Below are 20,178 nucleotides of genomic sequence, written 5' to 3'. Positions count from 1 at the left end.
GCCACCTCTAGCTAGTACCGCTCTTCTGGAGATTTAAAGAGGCCAGTTATTTGAGAGCCTCTGCTACCCCTAATTAGTCAGATTGAAGCAGGAGGAGCAGACCGGATCCTGACCTGGCACCTCAGTTGAAAGCCGGAAGTCATCTGGCTCCAAAAAGTGTCAGTTCCTGTGGACACACAAAGTGCCAGTGGAAGGTCCAGGACTGCTGGTTTAACATTTTTGGTCTCTAACCAGATGCCGTTCTAAAGTTTTATCTATTTATTTCATGTATGAATACATTGTAGCTATCTTCAGACTCACCAGAAGAGGGCATCAGATCCCGTTATAGATGGTTGTGAGCCACCATGTGGTTGCTGGGAATTGAACTCAGGACCTTGGGAAGAGCAGTCAGTGCTCTTAACCGCTGGGCCATCTCGCACACACACACACACACACACACACACACACACACACACACACACACACACACAAAATACTGTTCCATTGTATCGGTTAATCTACTTAGTAAAACGTTTAGCTGCCAATACTTTTTTTTTTTTTTTTTTTTTTTTTTTTTTTTTGGGAGCTGAGGACCGAACCCAGGGCCTTGAGCTTGCTAGGCAAGCGCTCTACCACTGAGCTAAATCCCCAACCCCGACAATACTTTTTTTTTAAGTACTTTAATTTACATTAGAAATCCTGACTTTGGGGCTGGAGAGATGGCTCAGTGATTAAGAGCACTGACTGCTCTTCCAGAGGTCCTGAGTTTAAATCCCAGCAACCACATGGTGGCTCACAACCATCTGTAATGAGACCTGATGCCCTTTTCTGGGGTGTCTGAAGACAGCTACAGTGTACTTATATATAATAAATAAATCTTTAAAAAAAAAAAAAAGAAATCCTGATTTCGGGGCTGCAGAGATGGCCCAAAGATTAGGAGTACTTCCTGCACCAGGCTGGCCTGGAACTCACACAGAGTTCACAAAGGCTGCCTCTCCTTTCTAAGTACTGGAATTAAAGGCATGTGCCACTATGCATAGCTTCCAATATACTTTAAATTATCTCTAGATTACATGTAATACTTAACAAATTGTATGTAATGGTGATGTTGACAGAGAATGACAAGAAAACTTTGTGTTCAGTGAGAAGTATGCTTGCTAGTTTTATGTCAACGTGACACAGGCTAGAATCTTTTGAAAGAAGGGAACCTTTGAGTTGAGAAAATACCTCCATAAGATCTGGTTATAGAGCATTTTCTTAATTAGTGATTGATTCAGGAAGGGCCAGCCTATGGTGGGTGGTACCAGCACTGGGCTGGTGATCCTGGGTTCTTTTAAAAACCAGTACAAAGCACTCTTCCATAGTCTCTGCGTCAGCTCCTGCCTCCAGGAGCACACTCCTGTAATCCCAACATTTGGGAAGCGGAGGCAGGAGGATCAGGAATCCACACTCACCCTTGGATTCATAAGAATCTTGAGACCCCCTGAGTGAGGGCTACTTGAGACTGTCTCAGTCCAAGTTCCTGCCCTGTTTGAGTTCCTGTCCTGACTACCTTTAGTGATGAACAGTGATATGGAAGTGTAAGCCAAATAAACCCAATCCTCTCAAAGTTGCTTCTGGTCATGGTGTTTCCTCGTAGCAATAGTAACACTAAGACAAAGAACATTATTTCCTAATATCTCCCATCTATAATTAGTTGAATGCACAGCTGTAGATCCTGCTGATATGAGGGTTATGTTTATAAACATATATTGTGTGTATGTGTGCACATACATACATAGAAAAAGAACATACATATACAACAAAGGCCCTCTGAGCACCCGCTTCAGAGACTTCCCTACACCCGTGCAAACTAGGCTCTGGGCATTGCACTGAACTTCGCTTGAGGCTGAGTTTGCCAGGGGCGGTCACAGCTGAGTCCCAGGAATGTAGAAAAGTGCACCTTGGAAGTAATTAAGTGTTGAAAGAGCATTTGTTCTAGAACCTCTCCCTGGGTCACAAAGAATGAAGAGTGGTTCATCCTGGATTTGTCTGAGAAGTATCTCTCAGCAGAGGAAGTGGAGTTAGAGGCATGAACTTAGAAAGGAACACAGTGGTTTGGAGCAGATACGGAGTTCGTGGTATCTGGACGTGGTAGCACACTCCTGTAATCCCAACATTTGGGAAGTGGAGGCAGGAAGATCAGGAATCCACACTCACCCTCAGATCCATAAGAATCTTGAGACCCCCTGAGCGAGGGCTACTTGAGACTGTCTCAGTCCAACAAGCCAAGTTGTGGCAGTGGGAGGCTCGGTGGACAGGTGCCATAATGGTCGGCTCTTCACTGTCAGCTTGGCTGGACTTACAATGACCTTTGACACACATCTCTGGGTGTGTCTATGAAGGGCAAGCGAATAGAGAAGCCTTATCCCATGTGCTGGCGTCCTGGACTGAAGGAAAAGGACAGAGCAAGCTATGTGACATCACTCACCTCTGTCTGCTTTCTGTCCACATAACCAAATGGGATGCCCCACAGCCAGACAGACAGAGTGCTGTCCTCTGATCCGTCAAACGGGAGCGATTAAGTAGCATTCATATAACAGTCCTAAGGACCAAATGAAGTCCTGTTAGGAGAGGGCCTTGTAAACTATAAAGCACCCCATGCAATGCAGCCTGGTTCCGGGGCACAGCAGGTGGGCAGACTGCAGTCAGGTCACATTAGCTCCCTCACAGGCAAGCTATTCACTCATTTATTCTAGGGCTGGGCACTGTCTTCATTAGGGTTTTACTGCTGCGAACAGATACCATGACCAAGGCAACTCTTATAAGGACAACATTTAGTTGGGGCTGGGTTACAGGTCAGAGGTTTCGTCCATTATCATCAAGTGGGAGCATGGCAGCATCCAGGCGGGCATGGGGCAGGCTGAGCTGAGAGCCTTCATCTGAAGGCTGCTAGCAGAATACTGACTTCCAGACAGCTAGGATCAGGGTCTAGTGCCCACAGTGATACACACCTACTCCAACAAGGCCACACCTCCTAATAATGCCACTCCCTGAGCCAAGCATATGCAAACCATCACAGGCATCAAACCTAGCACATTGCACATCCCTACATAAGCCCAAGCCTCCTTTCTAGTCTCATGAGCACTTTAGCAGCCCAGATTGGCAATCCTGACAACCCTGCTGCCTGAGCCTCCTGAGTGCTGGCATGAGCTGCTCCAGACGCTCTTGTTTGTTGGAGACAAGGTCGCTTGTAGCCTCACTGGCCTCAAGTTAGCTATATCACAGAGGATGACCTTGAACTCCTGCACCCTCTATTGCTGTGATTACAGGTGTGTACCACCATACTTTCGTTTTCTGCCATGGGGGTCCAGGAGCAAGGTCTCCAGAAAGAGGTGGATAAAGCAGAGCTGTGATCACTGCTGTAACAAACAGACTCTAATGTGTGCACTGGCACCAAGTTCACTTCTCAGGGCTCTCAGAATCATCCAAAGCTGGCGTTTGAGGCTCCAGTGCATAGACCCTGCTTCTCTCTTCTTGTGACTTCACGATCCTCTGGGGTCTCACCATCTACTGTATCCAGCCAGGGAACACATCCTGAGGCAGAAGAATTCTTTGAACTCAGAAGTTCAGGGCTCATCTAGGCAACAGAGTGGAACCTTAGGGCTGGTGATGGTGCAGTGGCTAAGAGCAGGTACTGCTCTTGTATAGGACCTGAGGCCAGTTTTGTACCCATGGCTCACATTGGCCTGTAACTTCAACTCGAGTGTATCAGAGGCTTGTGGCTTCCTCACACGCTGGCACAAGCATTCACCTACCCCTACACAGATATGCGCACAACGATAATGACAACAATGACAATAATAATAACTTCAAAAAACAAAACTAAATGAAATCAGAAGCTGAGGTGAGGGCAATGGGAAACCTAAGCGGGAGGTGTGCTATTCGCTACCAAGCCTGCGTTTTACCCCTGGGACCCACGTGGTGAGAGCAGAGAGCCAAGTCCTGAAAGCTGTCCTCTGGCCTCTGTGCCACAGCGTGACCGTGTGCCCACGCACGGCAAGCTAATTGGGGAAACAAACTGTTTCAAAGACTGCTTCCTTTTACGTATATCGAAAGGCTAACTACTTGTTTTATTAATATTTGGAAATGGTGGTGGTGGAGCCTTTGGACGGAAAGGACATCATGCAGGAGATGGACCGGATAGGATGGGACGAGTGTCCTTTATAAGACAAGACAGGACAGGGTATGCTTCCTTTCTCTTTGCTTCCTGACACAGATGGGCACAGCAAAAAGATGGCCATCGGCGAGCCAGAACTTGTCAGACCACAAGTGTGCTACTTTTGAGCTTGGACACACCACTGCTGGAACGATGAGAATAGATCGATGGTTGTCCCAGCCACCTGATCCATGGCATTTTTTCCTAATAATTAAAAAAAATATTCTTATGTGTGTGACCGTTTTTGCCTGCCTGTGTGTCTGTGTATCACCTGCATGCCTGGTACCCTCAGAGGTCAGAAAAGGACATCTGGGTCCTCTGGAGCTGAAGTCACGAGCAGTTGTGAGGCACCGTGTGGCTGCTGGGAATGGAACCTGGGTCCTCCCGAAGAGTAGCTAGTATTCTTAACCCCTGAGCCATCCCTCTAGACCAGTGTGTTTTCATTTCTTTGTTTGTTGACAGGGTATCATTATGTAGTCCTGGCTGGCTTTGTAGATGAGGCTGGCCTTGAATTGAGAGCTCCACCTGCCTCTTGGACACGGTATTTTTCTTATAGAGTCTGAGCTAAGACAGTTCTGCAGGAAGGTGGGCTTTCTACATGAGTATGGCTTTTTTTTTTAAAAAAAAAGATTTATTTATTTTGTATATGAGTACACTGTAGCTGTCTTCAGACACAGCAGAAGAGGGCATCAGATCCCATTACAGATGATTGTGAGCCACCATGTGGTTGCTGGGAATTGAACTCAGGACCTCTGGAAGAGCAGTCGGTGCTCTTAACCACTGAGCCATCTCTCCAGCCCCATGAGTATGGCTTAATGAACCTCTTTGGTTTGGATGTGCCCAATCCACTCTCCTACCCTTCAGTGCATGTGTGCATGCCTGGTCCCTGGGTGTGACTACACATAGGCCTACACATAGGTATGCCTGTCATATGCACCCATCCAAGGCACTATGCACTATCTACCTTATTTATATATAGATATAGATACAGATACAGATACAGATACAGGTACAGATTAGATCTCATGGAACTAAGTCTGACCTCAAACTATGTTTTCCCTGCCTCTGCCTCCCAAGTGCTAGCATTATATACATGTGGTACCACATACAGCTTCCCATGTATATGTCTGAAGATTCAGGTGTGTCCATGACACAGCGTGCCCACGTGCACGGTCACACATGCAATGCGTTCACCTCTTAGCTCACCTGGCCATCAGATGACAGCCTGTGGATAGCAGTCTCTCCCCGTGCAAAGGGTCTGAGCCAGGGGTGCTAAGCATGCACATGCCTGGGACGTAGTAGGTAAACGAGTACTGAATGAAGCACGTACTCGAATGCCTAGGACCCAGTGCACATGTCCCGTGTCCATGGAAACCCCCACCAGACGACCTGTGCCACAAGTGCCTAGTCGTCTGAGCATGCACTTCTGTGTGCTGACACATCCTTGGAGCCTTCAGACTGAGCCAGACTCCAGGCTCCTCGCTGGGCACAAGGAGGCTCCTGCTGTGAGTTGGTGCTCGCATGGGGTGCAACCGAGGGTGCGTTGGCGGCATCTGTGTGTGTGCGTGAACGTGTGTGTGTGTGTGTGTGTGTGTGTGTGTGTGTGTGTGTGTGTGTGTGAGAGAGAGAGAGAGAGAGAGTAGGAAGAGGCATTCGCTCTCTTAGACCTTGCTTCTTTCTGTGGTTTGGTTTCTATAGAGACACTTCCTGTGGCAGAGAAAAGAGGTAGTGAGCTGGTGTTTCAGGATGTAAGGGCCCGGAGGAGCAGAGCGAGCTCTCTCCACTGCTTGCCCGCCACCCTGAGAGTGCTGGTCGGTGTTTCCACAATCCTTGTGGTGGGTGGCCCCCCGTGGAGGGGACCTGTGAGCAACGGAGGCATGCCAGGGAAGCCCAAGCACTTGGGTGTCCCCAACGGGCGCATGGTGAGTGTGGGCTCCGAGCCAGAGCCACAAGGAAGGGGTGGGCACACCCAGGGTGGAGTCCAGGAGGCACACCCGGCAGGTTGCCGAGGAGCCACAGGGGCTACCAGAAGGCTGGAGAAGTTGGGTACAGACAGCTGCTGGCAGTCAGACCTGGTGCTGTCACCCCAGGACCCTTCCAATGCCCCACTAGGAGTCTGGTGCAACCCCGGGGAATAGCCCAGAGCACAGCGGGCATAGGTCTCTGGTTCCACATGCAGGTTGAACTCCTGCTCCCCTCATCTGTTGCTGGGATCACTGGAGCTGATAGCACGGAGATCCAGTGGTCCTGTTGCTCCCTGGTCACTCCTACAACTTCTCAAATCCTATATCTCTGGCCCTCAGCCCTCCTCTCTTCACCTCATGCTCTAAGTGCCCAAGATAGGGTTTGAAGAGCAGCCCTTGCTGGGTCACTACATCAACCTGCTCCAGAGGCGGCCTGTCTGAACTAATGCTCTTTGGCAGCCTAGGATGGGTCGGTAAGGGCAGGATGGGAATATCAGCTTTGTCCGTTCTATTCCTAGCTTCCAGGAAGGGGGAGGGATGTGCAACTTAGGCTAGGATGCCCTGCTTGCAGCCCTATCCCCTTACACCCTCTCTAGGCTGTTTAACTCCTGACTAGAGCTGTCCTGGAGTTTCTGTCTCTTCATTCATTCACCAAATGGGGCAGGCTGTGTTGAGCCTCCCTTTTCTCCTCAGGGACCTGGCTCACCTACCAGGGTCACTAAAAAACTCCAGGGAGACCAAACACTGTCCTGGTAGCCCCTATTCTAAGGCTCCAGCCTAGAACCATGGGACAAAGCCAGTGGATCCAAAGTGACCTGGGACCCAATTCTAGCTCTGTTGTCTTTTCCCAAGAAAGATCCTATCCTGTTTTGTCATCTTTAAAATGAAATAGAAATGGATCAATGTCCTGTTTGCTGAGTGGCAAAATGAATATGAGACCTTTGAAGCTTTGCAAAGGCCACAGAAGGGTCATCCCAATAGCCCCTGTCTTTCCGTCCCCTCTTTAAGAATCTTCTACCTCACCAAACAGTTCTTGCCTCTGCTTTACAGTTCCTAAGATTAGTTCTCATATCTCGCTCAGAAGCCCCTGACTGCCAGCACCATGCTGTTTGGGTGGAAGGGAGACCGATTCCAAAAGTTAGCTCAGCCCCCACCCTACTTCCTCTACCACCAACCCAACTCAGAAAGTCCGTGGAGAGCCCACCTCCCTTGCACCCACCCTGGGTGGGCATGGCACTTAGCTTGCTCCTCTCTAGGTGACTTGGCCATGGGCCCAAGGAGAAATAGCCCAGGCCCTCCACAAAAGAATAGCTGGATTGATGCTTCTGGGACAGAACCCAGAACTACCCGCCAGCTGAGAGGGCTGGAGACAGACCCAGCCTGTCCCTCCTGTGTCAGCCCATGGCTTCTCTATCCAAAAGTCATTCAGAGTAAAGAGGACAGTACAGGCTGGATCCTGCCAAGCCCACAGCTGCCCCAGATCCTCTCAGTGATTGTCACATATGTTTGTTTGGATAAGTTCTGAGTCCTCTGTATGGCCCTTGAGACCTCATGATTCACAGATGTCTACTTACTGGACAGTGGGCGGCTTTGTGAGGCCATACTTGGCTGGGGCAGGGATGAGAAGACAGGCACTGATGACTTTGGTGTAGATGTGAATGGAGAGGGGCCTGTGGGTGAAGTGTCCAGCTGTTATCAAACGGGGGAGGCTCAGGGGATATACTGTCGATATGCTGTTGAGCAGAAGGGTCGCCATTTGCACACACACACCCCTTGAGTCCCCCAGCACTGTCCGGCTCTGGCTCCTCCCCATCCCCCACCGTTCCTTGCCGAGGCAGTGTCAATCATGAGCCTCATCCTTCTGGCAATCAGCTGTCACTTAGAGAGGCTCCTAACCCCCTCCCAGAGAAATCGTCACTCGGTACCAGCTGCCACTTGGTTTGCACAGTCATTCAAACAGTCCCTCAGGGGCTTCTCTGGGTGGTCCTACCCTGAGCACGGAAGACCCAGGTCCCAGTCCCCAGTTAGCACCATTTAGCCAGGCATGAGAGACATGAGTGAAGAGCACTGGAAAACACTTCTGGTTTTGGGAGGAGCCATAGGTGAGAGGTGGAGAAAGCCGGAGAAGAATCTGGCAAGGGAAACTATCTTCTCCACTAACATCCAACTCGGTAGAAGACGGTCCTTAAAGCACATGCAAGCTAGAGAGGGAACGGCCCCGAGGGATATTTGCACACAGGAAAACGCACAGGGATGGTGGAGGGCTATGCCCCAAGGGAGTCTGTGAGTTTAACTTCCTAATTGGAAGAAAAGAATCATAGCTCTTTCTGGAAACGCAGAGTTGGTCCCCCTACATACTCTGGCAAAGAGACCTAAGAGAAGCCCATGTGCCTCTGAGTTCCTGGTGTGCTACTCAGGGTCAGGGATGGCAGGTCAGGGGTATGTTATAGAAAGGCCATGTCTTGGAGAAAGCTCTATGGAGCTGGCTCAAGGAGAGGGGATCAGGCACCTAGGGTTGTATGCACATCCATAGAGTGAGATGAGACCTCAGGTCATGTGATCAGCTCTGAAAAGGCAACAGAGACACGGGTGAGAGTGCTGGAATAAAGGTCTGATTTGAGGAAGAGTTGTGATAAAGGACAGTGAAAGCCTGGGGTATCTATCTAGAGTTGATTGCTCTCGTCTGAATCCTCTAGGGACACAGCTCAAGAGGAGTCCCTAGACCTTACCAATGGAGACCTCACTCATCTGTGCCCAAGGGCTACAAGCCCTGGACCTCCAAGCTCTCTTATCTATAAGAGAGGTGGTCAGGCTGGGTGCAGTGACTTACGCCTGTAATCCCAAAGCTCTGAAGGCAGAAGCAGGTGGATCCTTTGGAGACTAAAGGCCAGCCAGGGCTACATAGAGAGTGCTAAGCCAACCAGGGCTACAAAGGGGGTACCAGGCCAGCCAGGGCTACATAGAGAGTGCTAAGCCAACCAGGGCTACAAAGGGGGTACCAGGCCAGCCAGGGCTACATAGAGAGTGCTAAGCCAACCAGGGGTACAAAGGGGATGCCAGGCCAACCAGGGCTACAGAGGGGGTGCCAGGCCAGCCAGGGGTACAGAGGGAGACCCTGTTTCAAATATGTATCTGGAAGCAACACGGGGAAACCTGGTGAAGTCTTCAGATTCCATCACTGACAGGCAAGCTTGGCACGGACTATTACCTCTGTCCCCTCTCAACTGTATAACTGGTCTGGGCCTCAGGTCCCTTGCCTGTAAAACACGGACAATAAGATCTGCTGCAGGGGGCAGAGGTGTTGAGTGTGGCGTAAGGCTACGGGTTGCTTATAACAACAGCTGCATCAGGAAACTTGAGGTCCCCCCACCCCCAGCGTCCTCAGGTACCAGAAGCTCCTTTAGAGCCACTTCCTAAGAACCAAGCATGACAAATTAAAGCCAGAGCCCCGCTAAGGGTTGGGAGTGTCACCCGCCACCACACCCTTCCTAGTCCTTTCTTCCTCTTTTCCTCCATTCACTCAACAGGGCTCATCCAGCAGAGGTAAGAATTGGGGTCACTGCTGAACCCAACTTCTCCATGCCTCGTAGCCTGTGTAAGTCACAGCTGCAGCTGTGCTCTGACTACGGTTGTCCCCCACCACTTCCAGCAGCCCCCAGAGGCTGGGAATCTGCACCTAGCGCTCCACTGGGGGAAATGGGATCAAGTAATGCCAGTTATTTCAGATTCTCAAATGACAGGGCAGGAATTGGGCTTCATTCTCCCGCTCCTGTCAGCTCAATATTCCTGTCCCTCTTCCAGTTCTGTCCCAGTTGCATTTTCAACAAAAGAAGCTTGATCTGAGAGCCTGGCACCTGGGCCAGCCAGCTTAGTCAAGAAAGACTGTTTAAGCATAGGGTCAAAGAGGGCACCCCTGGGGCAGGGATTTCAGATAGACTCCTTCCCAACAAGACCTGCCCTCCAGGAGCTACCAGGCTGCAGGCACGAGAGGTCCAGGCATGAGTAGACGTAAGGGGGATGTGAAGACCAGCATTTGGGGACAGCTGATGATAGGTAGGGATCCAGGAGCAGTGCCAGGGGTATAGAAGCAGGTACTTGGGCAAAGGAAACAGCAAAACAGGAAGCAGGGGTGTGGGGGAAAATAGAAGTTTGATAAAGTGTAGGGTGGAAGCGAGGAGGAGGCAAATGCTGTTGGAGGGGCTCATTAGTCAGGTACAGGTAGGGTGTAGCTGTAACTTGGCAACAGTAATCCTACTGAGGCAGGCAAGGAATTGAGTCCAGGGTGGAACAGTGGGGAGGGAAAGGCTTGGAGAAAACCACCTAAAGCCAGCCCCACTCCAGGACATAGTTAATTAAAGAGGACATAGAAATAAAACCCCTGAGAGCCAAACCAAACCCTAGTGAGGATCCTTGGAGAGGCTAAGGCAGTGCACAGAGAGGGGGACCTGCACCAGAGAGGGGGGAGGACCGCTCTGAAGCTCCACAGCTGCAGGTCTGTAGCAGCTGGGGGAGGAAGACAGCAGTGGGGTGCAGGCAGGTGTTGGGGAAGAAAATAGCAGGCTGCCTAGGGACCTCAGGCGTGGTGAAGGATCTCCCACCCTAGGAATCAGGATGTGCTTCCCTTAGCTGAGAGAGGTGAAGACCTTGGAAGGAGACATGGCTCTAACGATGAGAGGCATCCGGAGGAGTGTGAGACACAGTGTGGGGAGGTGGGAGGGAAGAGTTGGGGAGCCGGTTCCACACCCAGCTCAGGTAATTGCAAACTTTCTCTCTTGCTCAACCCCCATGCAAGGTTGTAAAACAAAAACAAAAACAAAAAAAAAATGCAGAGCTAGGATTTGAACCTTCATCTCAAGAGTTCAGACGATTGTGCCCTTTGCCCTCCAGCTCGGTAACAAACCCAAACACCTGGCAGCATGGGACCATGGGTATCGATGCAGCAACGGTGTCTGTAATGTTCTAGAATATTGACTAGACCCCACGAAATGTTGTCAAGCTCCCTCTGTGTGTTTAACTCACTCGAATGAAGCAGTCCTTTTCGGGGTCACTGTTTGCTCAACTTTTAGAGAGCATGGACTAAGGTAAAAACACTCCTGAGTACTCTTCCCAAGGTCGCAGAGCGCAAAGTTTGAATCCAAGCAGTCTGGGCATCGATTGCTTCCCACTGCTTCCAAAGAACATAGATGTATCAGACTGGCCCCAGAGTCCCTTGGATGCTACTCTGAGAAGATGCTCGGGAGAAGGAAATGGACCCTGTGGACCCTCTTAATTTTTAAACATATGAGGCCCCTTTAAACATTTTTCCCCGGAGGCCAAATCATACTCTACAATACCTGCAAGCCAGTCCTGCCTTCCACATGACCAGGTGCTCTGAGGGTAGGAGTGGAGAGTGGAGAGCAATGGGGGGGAAGGTTTCCCACGCTTGCTTCCAGTAGGATGAGAAAAGGGGCACACCAGGGGTTTCTATGACAGGGCCTAGTGGAATATAGGAGGTAAAGGAAGTCAGAGGTGCAGGAGTCTACGTGATAGAAAAAAGATAGGGTTCAAAACTATTTCAGAACCTTCACGGTGGGGATGGAGGAGTGCCCATTGGAGACTGGCTGAGTTTGAACATAGGGAGACAGGTATGGGCCAGGAGCTGGCTGAGTGTGGCCCAGAACAGAACCAGAAGAGGGGATGGCCCACCCTGCATGGGTAGGGGTCTACAGAGGAGCCAGGAGACTTCTGGAGAGGCAGGAAGGGAACCAAGAGAAACCATTGCAAGAACCCCTTCAAGGTGATGGTGGGAAGTTCCGTTTGACTCAGATTCCTAGAGAAGCCGGGGTTAGAATGCATCGTAGGAGAGAATGAACGGAGTTGGTGTGAATGACAGTGCTCCCATCGTGGCTCCTTGGACCAGCACCAGAATTACCCAGAAGCCTGTGAGAAATGGAGATCTTCAAGCCCCATCCTGGATCTACTAAATCTGAATGTCAGGGTGGACCCCTCCTGGCCACTCCACTAAAGTCTGAGGGACTCTGCTCTGTGCCATAAAGCCAGTGTCCCATGCCGTGCCCACGGGAGGGTGGGATGAGATCACTCGCTACGGAAACATCTCTCCTCCCTCAAACACAAGATGGATGTCGCAAGTGGGCTGCTGGGTCCAAATCCTTACAGACAGTACCACTGGAAGAAGAACCGTTGAAGCCCAAGCACACCTGGGCTCACCCAGCAGGGGCTGAGAGAGAGAGAGAAGGGAACCAGGGGCCGCTAGAAAGCACCCTGAGTAAGTCCCAGCACACAGCGGTTGGTCCCTAGGCAGTGATGACTATCTGGAGCCAGTCAGCTTTACTCTCTAGGGAGAGAACACAGTCCCAGCTCTCTGAGGGTCTGCCTGGTGTGGCTCCTTAAAACATCTCACAGGGCTTTGTGGGGCTCTACTCTGATCTACTTTGGGTCTCTCCTAGGTCCTGGCTGTCTCTGATGGAGGTGAGTAGTAACAGATGTGTGGATCTGGGAAGGAGGGAAGAAGCGGGGAGGGGGAGGGAGGCAAAGAGAGAGGGAGGTACAGGGAGGTGGAAGTCGGGGGGCCGGGGGGGGGGGGACGACGACACTCCCAGCCACTTGTTGATCTCTGAGGTAATCAGACCTGCAGAGTAGATGCCTGCCTGCAAGGGGGACTGGGCCACAGGCTGAGGAAGGAGAAGGGCTCACCCTAACTTGTTCATCTCTCTGCAGAACTGACCAGCACATCAGGTTCCCAGGCCCAGGGTGAGGGCAGAGGCAGCTCCCTCAGCATCCACAGCCTCCCCAGTGGCCCCAGCAGCCCCTTCTCCACTGATGAGCAGCCTGTGGCCAGCTGGGCCCAGTCCTTTGAGCGGCTGCTGCAAGACCCACGGGGTCTGGCTTACTTCACTGTAAGCCCTGGGGTGGGATGCAATGGGGGAGGGCAGGTGCCACTGCAGGAAGGGGGTGCTGGAGAGGACATAGACAAGGCTTCAGGTTGGCCAGAGTGCTGCTTCTGTGGTCCCTGTCTTTGGCACTCTTTCCCTCATCACCAAGCTGGGAACTCTCCCTTCTTGTCCTCATCTGTTTCTTTTCTTCCGGTATCCCAGCACCATCTGTCTGTCTGTCTGGTCTTTTGGCCTCCGTGTCTGTCCCAGTCTTAGAACATGTCCCTGAATCAGCCTGTGTCTGAAGGCCTTCCTTCCCCTTCTCCTCACGCCAGGAGTTCCTGAAGAAGGAATTCAGCGCCGAGAATGTAACTTTCTGGCAAGCCTGCGAGCGTTTCCAACAGATCCCAGCCAGCGACACCAAACAGGTGGAGAGAAAACTGGGACGGACGGGTGGGGGCTAGGGCCGGGGGCATGCCCCCCTAACCTCTTTGGGTCCCTCATCCTCCAGCTAGCTCAGGAGGCCCACAACATCTACCATGAGTTCCTGTCCAGCCAGGCACTGAGCCCAGTGAACATCGACCGACAGGCCTGGCTTAGTGAGGAGGTGCTGGCCCAGCCCAGGCCCGATATGTTCCGAGCACAGCAGCTTCAGGTGAGGGGGCCAGGAGGCAAGGACAGGCAGAGAAGGGACACCAATGGACCACTCAAAAGGACCAGATTCAGGGGCAGAGTCTGAGTCTGAGGGGAAGGGGCAAAAGCAGTGAAGGATGGGTTGGGGCAGGGTCAAGAGTAGGGGCGGGTCTCAGACTCCAGGAAAATGATCGGCTTTGGGAAGGCAGGATTTGGGGCTTCCCCTACTTGGACTGGCTAGGAGAGGTACAGGCAGAACGTCCAGCCCTCCACTGTCCTCTCCTGGTGCCAATCGCCACTCACGCCCGCTGGCCGAGCAGATCTTCAATTTGATGAAGTTCGACAGCTACGCGCGCTTCGTCAAATCCCCGCTGTACCAAGAGTGCCTGCTGGCCGAGGCCGAGGGACGCCCCCTGCGGGAACCTGGATCCTCACACCTCGGGAGCCCGGACACTGCGAGGAAGGTGCGGACAGGGGTGGCAAGAGGCGGGGCGAGGGCTGTGAACAGTCCCATGAAGGGTCTTCCCCAGACCTAGATACGTTTGTGGGACTGGGGCGCTGCTCCGCACCAGAGTCTTCCCTGTATCCCCAGAAGCCAAAGCTGAAGCCTGGAAAGTCACTGCCGCTCGGTGTGGAAGAGTTGGGGCAGCTGCCGCTTGCTGAGGGCCGCCCTCTCCGCAAGTCCTTTCGTAGAGGTGAGATCAGAACCTGGTCCTAGAACGGTGTGGCCAGGAATGTTGGGAACGCCCCTTTCTTCCTACCTGACCCAGTCTGCAATAAGGCAAAACCCAAACCCCCAAACGTAGGTTCTTGAGAATGCCTAGCTTCTCCAGGAGGCTACACAGAAACATACCCAGGGACCTACACGCTTTAAGTCCTCAAGGGATGGCTTCAAACAGGGCCCATCAAAAGGGAGGGCCCTGTCAGAGCGATGGTGAGAGAAAGCAAGCCTCTTCATTGCTGACTTTCCCTTAGAGATGCCGGGTGGAGCTGTGAATTCGGCCCTGCGACGAGAGTCTCAGGGATCCCTGAATTCTTCCGCGAGTCTGGACCTGGGCTTCCTTGCCTTTGTGAGCAGCAAATCCGAGGTGAGTGGCCTTTGAGAGAAGGTGTCGTCTGGTTAGGACCACTGCTAGTTCTCTTCATGAGTTCCCAGCATTCACAGTGGACAACTACGCTTCCACTCCTCGCTTGTGCCACAGAGCCATCGCCTGATCCTCCCTTTCTCTCTGTGCCAGACACAGTGCTCTCTGTACATACTATGGAGGCATATCCTCAGCTAGGAGATGTGCGCATGCGTGGGGGCCTCGGCGCAACCTGTGTGTGTGTGGCTAGTTAGGGAGCTGTCTCTAAGTGTCCAAATGTTTTTGGGGTTTTTTGAGCGTGTTGTTTTTTTTTTTGGGGGGGGGGTTGATTTGTTTGTTGTTTCTTTTGCTTCTTGCTGTTGCTTTTTGTTTTATTTTATTTTTTGTTTTTTTGTTTGTTTGTTTGTTTGTTTTTCGAAGCTGGGGACCGAACCCAGGGCCTTGCACTTGCTAGGCAAGCGCTCTACCACTGAGCTAAATCCCCAACCCCTTGTTTTTGTTTTTTGAGATAGGGTTTATCTGGGTAGCCCTCGCTGTCCTGGAACTCACTCTGTAAGCCAGGCATGTTTTGAACTCAGAGATCTGCCTGCCTTTGCTTCCAAGTACTAGGATTAAAGTCATGTGCCACCATGCCTTGGCTGAGTGGATATTTGAGTGGACACGTGTTTCTGGAGCAAGACACGTCTTCGCCTGTTTCCAAGTGTACACGCGAGTGTCCCAGCATGCCTTCACGTGTATATTCTGTTCTCGCTCACAACCAGAGCCACCGAAAGAGCCTTGGAAGTGGAGAGGGTGAGAGCGAAAGCCGGCCCGGGAAGTACTGCTGCGTGTATCTACCTGATGGCACGGCCTCCTTGGCCCTGGCTCGACCTGGCCTCACCATCCGTGACATGCTGGCAGGCATCTGTGAGAAGAGAGGCCTCTCTCTACCTGACATTAAGGTCTACCTGGTGGGCAAAGAACAGGTGCGAGCCCCAACTCTTGCTTCCTTTCTGATCATGACATAGTTCTTTTCCTAATCCTCTGCCCCACCCCCCATTCTAAATGCACTCTCTATTACTAACACCTTCCTACCTTGTTCGTGTACCTTATTCCTACTCCTGTGTCCAAGTCTGCATGGGTCCCAGTATTAAGTCCTCATTCATTCTCAGACACGTGCCCATATCCCACAAAAATCTCACTCGCACACAAACCCACCCCATCATCTCGGCTCCCAGCTTCCCCCACCACCCTACTCTGACGGCTTCCAGGAGGTAAAACTAGGGAGAGGGTCCTCCACCCCCCACAGTTCACACTGACATCCCCACAGACCCAGCCCTAAGGTTACGAATGGGCAATTTCCTCGCCTCTGCGACCAGAAGTATCTCTGAGCCTAATCCCCGAACGCTTCCATGAGCACAAATGAGCATTAAGCTTCAAGGTCTAGGGAAACGTTTTCAAGCCACCCTATAAGAGGGTGCCACCATGTCAGCGGGTTCCAGGGGGAGCAACGCTGCTCCAGGGGAAGTGACAGGAAGTCATTCAAGCCCCAAGAGGCAGCCAATGTATATGAAGTGAACTGGCTCGGAGGCTGTGTTCTGCTAGTCCAGGCTGCAGGCAAGCCAGGCGAGAGGCGAGTGAAAACCTCCAGAGAGTCCCTTCCGGGGAAGGTGGTGTGTCTGGTCAGAGGACTTGGAGAGAAGCAGCAGCTAAGGAAGGCAGAGAGCAGTTTGTCTGGGGGGACGGTAGGGAGAGGACACTCCAGAGGGAGGGAAGGAGGTGTTTGCAGGGTATACTTAAGGACCTGGGGTGTGGAGGTATTAGGGCAGCAATGGGAGGCGCTCTGCCCACTTTCTTAGACCAGCAGCACAGCTGGCAACAGCCCAGATGGGATTCTGTGCATGCTAAATATAACTCTGCCACCCACCTTCCACCTGTTCCCGTGGTACAGAGCAGGCCCACTGTCTGGGAGAGTCTCCACGCTCCCTTTTAAGCTCTCGCCCTACATGTTTTGTGCTGGTACAGACAATAGGCTTGTCTGTATCCCTACTGTGTGTCGGGACTATACTGAATGCTTTTCATCTTTCTGGTCGGATGTATGTGGTGGGGGTGGGGCAGATCTGGGCATCAAGGAGGCAAGAGACAAGGCCCAGGGGGCTAACAAAGGCCAGGGGTGAGGGGAAATGTGTCAGGTATGTGAGTTTCCCATACCTGAAGGAAGGGCACACACTCAGTGAACCCGGACCCAAGCTTCATCCTTACTGAGTCCCCATTAATTTGTACGCCCACATCCCTCTATTTCCCGGAACCAGATTCTTTCCCAAGCCTCCGCCAGCATTCCCAAGCATCTTCTGCTCCTTTCTTTCTTTTTTCTTTTTCCAGTAGGGTCTTACTGTGTGGTCCTGGCTGTCCTAGGACTTACTATGTTGTCCAGGCTGGCCTTAAACTCCATTAGTCTCTGCCTCCTAAGTGCTGGGGATAAAGTTGTGACCATGCCATCGTGCCCAGGGAATCTTCCACTCCTCAGACCCCTTAGCCTTGGTTGTATCAGGCTTAAACTTCACTAGTCCCCACCCCATCTGCCTCTTCAGCCCTCTGTTACTCATGGGTTAGTCCTTCTGATCTTTAGGGTACCACACAGGAAGAAATGATAGTGTCCTCAGGGGATGGTTTGGGGTGGAGGGAGGGGATTCTTAGACCCTGCCTGGCATCTGCAGAAGGCCCTGGTCCTGGATCAGGACTGCACCGTGCTGGCAGACCAGGAAGTGCGACTGGAAAACAGGATCACCTTCCAGTGAGTGCCCTTACCCTACATCTCCGTCTAATGGTCCCCAAATCTCAGATCTCATTCTGGGCAGAGAGCTCTGCCCCTAGGTTAAACACCCACCCCCAAACTGTTTCATGCTCTGGTTCAGCTTTGTCCCCTCTGGGCTTATTTTGGGAAAGGGGGTCTGGGTTTCCATCAGCCTGCAGCTGTAGGGTCCTGTGCAGGCTGGAGTTGGTCGGCCTGGAGCGTGTGGTACGGATCTCTGCTAAGCCCACCAAGCGTCTGCAGGAGGCGCTGCAGCCTATCTTGGCCAAGCACGGCCTGAGCCTGGATCAGGTGGTCCTACACAGGGTAAGTGGTGTAACTGTGGGTCAAGGGACAGTCAGAGCAGCAGGGAAGGTTTTGTGGTCAAGCCCACAAGCTGCTTAACCTCTTTCTGTAGCCAGGAGAGAAGCAGCTAGTGGATTTGGAGAATCTAGTGAGCTCAGTGGCTTCACAGACACTGGTTTTGGACACTCTTCCAGGTAAGTGATGTTTATACCCTGGGACTTGGTTTCCCAGTGTGCCTCTGGCACAGGAGGAGGGGCTTCTGAGAGGAAGACCAAACCCAACAGTGGTGCTGTCCATTATAGATGCAAAGACAAGGGAAGCCAGCAGCATACCTCCCTGCCGCAGCCAGGTAATGGAGAGCCTCCAGGCCCCTTTTCTACTCTCTTCTTCTCCCCTCCTAGTTGTGTCCCTGACCCCCACTTTCTTGCAGGGATGCCTCCCTAGAACCCAGACCAAGGACAGTCACCTTCCTCCACTGTCCTCCAGTTTGTCGGTAGAAGATGCCAGTGGTTCTACTGGGAAACGACAGACCTGCGACATTGAAGGTGAGGATAATGGGAGTTATGGGGTTCGAGGGGTGAGGGAAGTGGATTGAGGATCATTGAGGGTGAGTAGGATCAGAGAGGCCTAAGCTAAGGCTGGGGCTAAAGGCCATTGGCACTGGAAGATACTGATAGTCTGGGGTCAGGGGGCTGTGGTCATAGCAGGCAGCAGAATGGAGAAACATTGGTGTAGGTGCTTTGGCCATATGGGCCCTGACTCTGTGTCTACCCCTAGGCCTAGTGGAGCTGCTGAATCGTGTGCAGAGCAGCGGGGCCCATGACCAGAGGGGACTTCTTCGCAAAGAGGACCTGGTCCTTCCAGAATTTCTGCAGCTTCCTTCCCAAAGACCAGGTTCTCAGGAGGCTCCACCATAGACTGAATCAACTATTCAGCCCAGGGAGGGCCCTTCAGACTCCACCATCCACTCGGTCCTCTGACACCTGTGTAACAATCCAGGCTGTCTGCATGGTGCCTGGGCAAACCAAGCATGCCACGGGTCTGTGCTGCATGCCCTGTCTGTACCAGGAGTGTCTTTGGTCCCTTTCTGCTGTGGGCAGGCCCACAGAAAGGGCCAGGAAGGGGTGGCTACTTGTTCTCTCATAGGTTTACCTACCAATTCCTCACAGTAGGCCATCAAGGGGAGGTGGGCCTTGTCCCTTGGCATAAGCATACTGAACATGAAGAGGTGACTTTGGCAGTGTCAGCCTCCTTGACTTGTTCTAGGCTTTAGCAGGGGGCAGGAAGGAGGGGCTGGCCCCTCCTTAAAGAGTTGGTGTAAGAAAGACCTGGGTGTACTACTGGGCAACCCCTCCCTCCATCCACAGACTCTGCTGTACATATGGATTTTATGGTTGGCTTGGGGAAGCTGGGTTTGTCCTGGATGTATGATACTGTTATAATAATAATTATTATTATTCAGCCACGAGGTGTCTTTTTTTTTTCTTTTTTTTTTCGGAGCTGGGAACCGAACCCAGGGCCTTGCGCTTGCTAGGCAAGCGCTCTACCACTGAGCTAAATCCCCAACCCCATGAGGTGTCTTTCTTGTATGCCACTCTGCCCTGTGTAGTCTCACTACCCCACTGCCTCTGTGCCAGGCCAGGAAGTTTTGGGGAACCTTAGTGTATACCTCCTCACTTCTTGTTTTCAGAATCTCTCTCCCCAAGGCATAGGATATAGAAGGCAGGGAGGGGGGGGAGCAGAATGGAGAGGGAGAGAGCGCCACCCCCCACCCCCTACTGTTCTTGGCCATCACCCAGCTGCTCCACAATGTCCATGGGAGATGAATGTATCCTTTTTGTTTCTGTTCTGTTTCTGTTGGTGATACAATGTATCTCTACATACAATAAAATGTTTCTCTACATACACACAATGGATCTCTACATACGATACAGTGTATCTCTACGTACCAAAGGCTCCTTGTGATGCATGGAAAGCTTTTATGTGGAACTAGGCTGGGCTGCATATTCTTTTTCTCATCTGCCTTGGCTGGCTGGTAGCCCATCTCTAGGCAGCCAGGAAAGGCAGGGAGGGAAGGAGGGAGGGCTTCTCAGAAAGTCTCAGCCTCCAGGAGAGAAGCCCAACCTGGTCCCACCTAGGGAGGTAAGTGTGAAGGAAGCTAGGGGCTAGGTGGTTTAAGGAATAGGGCAGAGCTCTGCATGCAGGAGACTCTGAACTGATCCCTCCACCAGGACCCCCTCCAACTCTCCCTGCTCATCTGACTGGCTCCTTGTCATCCCTGAAATCTGTGGGCAGGAACAACAAGGTTTGATGACCCACCCTGCCTTCTTCTGGGGGAGGGGGGATTCAGGTTTCTGTTACCTGGTAACCC

General features: G+C 52.0%; 1 protein-coding gene across 4 annotated transcripts; it reads left to right on the top strand.

The window, feature by feature from the left end:
• Positions 1–5,597: 5,597 nt before the first annotated feature.
• Positions 5,598–19,719, top strand: Rgs14 (regulator of G-protein signaling 14). 4 transcript variants are annotated; one of them, NM_053764.2, is made up of 16 exons: positions 5,598–5,682; positions 5,876–6,099; positions 12,588–12,609; positions 12,859–13,037; positions 13,349–13,441; positions 13,525–13,668; positions 13,967–14,110; positions 14,239–14,341; positions 14,622–14,734; positions 15,493–15,696; positions 17,428–17,504; positions 17,702–17,828; positions 17,920–18,001; positions 18,110–18,156; positions 18,238–18,352; positions 18,585–19,682. In NM_053764.2, the coding sequence occupies exons 2-16, from the start codon at positions 6,055–6,057 to the stop codon at positions 18,722–18,724; spliced, it is 1,635 nt and encodes a 544-aa protein (NP_446216.1). In that variant the 5' UTR covers positions 5,598–5,682; positions 5,876–6,054; the 3' UTR covers positions 18,725–19,682. The 4 variants fall into 4 exon arrangements, with proteins under 4 accessions (NP_446216.1, XP_063132089.1, XP_038951215.1 ...); XM_063276019.1 differs by lacking the exon at positions 5,598–5,682 and having other exon boundaries at positions 5,873–6,099; positions 18,585–19,719; XM_039095287.1 differs by lacking the exon at positions 5,598–5,682 and having other exon boundaries at positions 12,859–12,891; positions 18,585–19,719.
• Positions 19,720–20,178: the final 459 nt, after the last annotated feature.

The sequence above is a fragment of the Rattus norvegicus genome, chromosome 17 (assembly GCF_036323735.1).
Source record: "Rattus norvegicus strain BN/NHsdMcwi chromosome 17, GRCr8, whole genome shotgun sequence".
Classification (NCBI taxonomy): domain Eukaryota; kingdom Metazoa; phylum Chordata; class Mammalia; order Rodentia; family Muridae; genus Rattus; species Rattus norvegicus.
The sequence above is the reverse complement of the archived record's forward strand: the minus strand, read 5'-3'. Positions and strand labels throughout refer to the sequence as shown.

Bases quoted from the DNA above. Each gene is read 5' to 3' on its own strand.
- Rgs14 (XM_063276019.1), top strand. From the start codon at position 6,055: ATGCCAGGGAAGCCCAAGCACTTGGGTGTCCCCAACGGGCGCATG. The intron at 13,442-13,524 runs GTGGAGAGAAAA...CTCATCCTCCAG, and splicing joins CAGCCAGCGACACCAAACAG to CTAGCTCAGGAGGCCCACAA. The intron at 17,505-17,701 runs GTGAGTGCCCTT...GGTCCTGTGCAG, and splicing joins GAAAACAGGATCACCTTCCA to GCTGGAGTTGGTCGGCCTGG.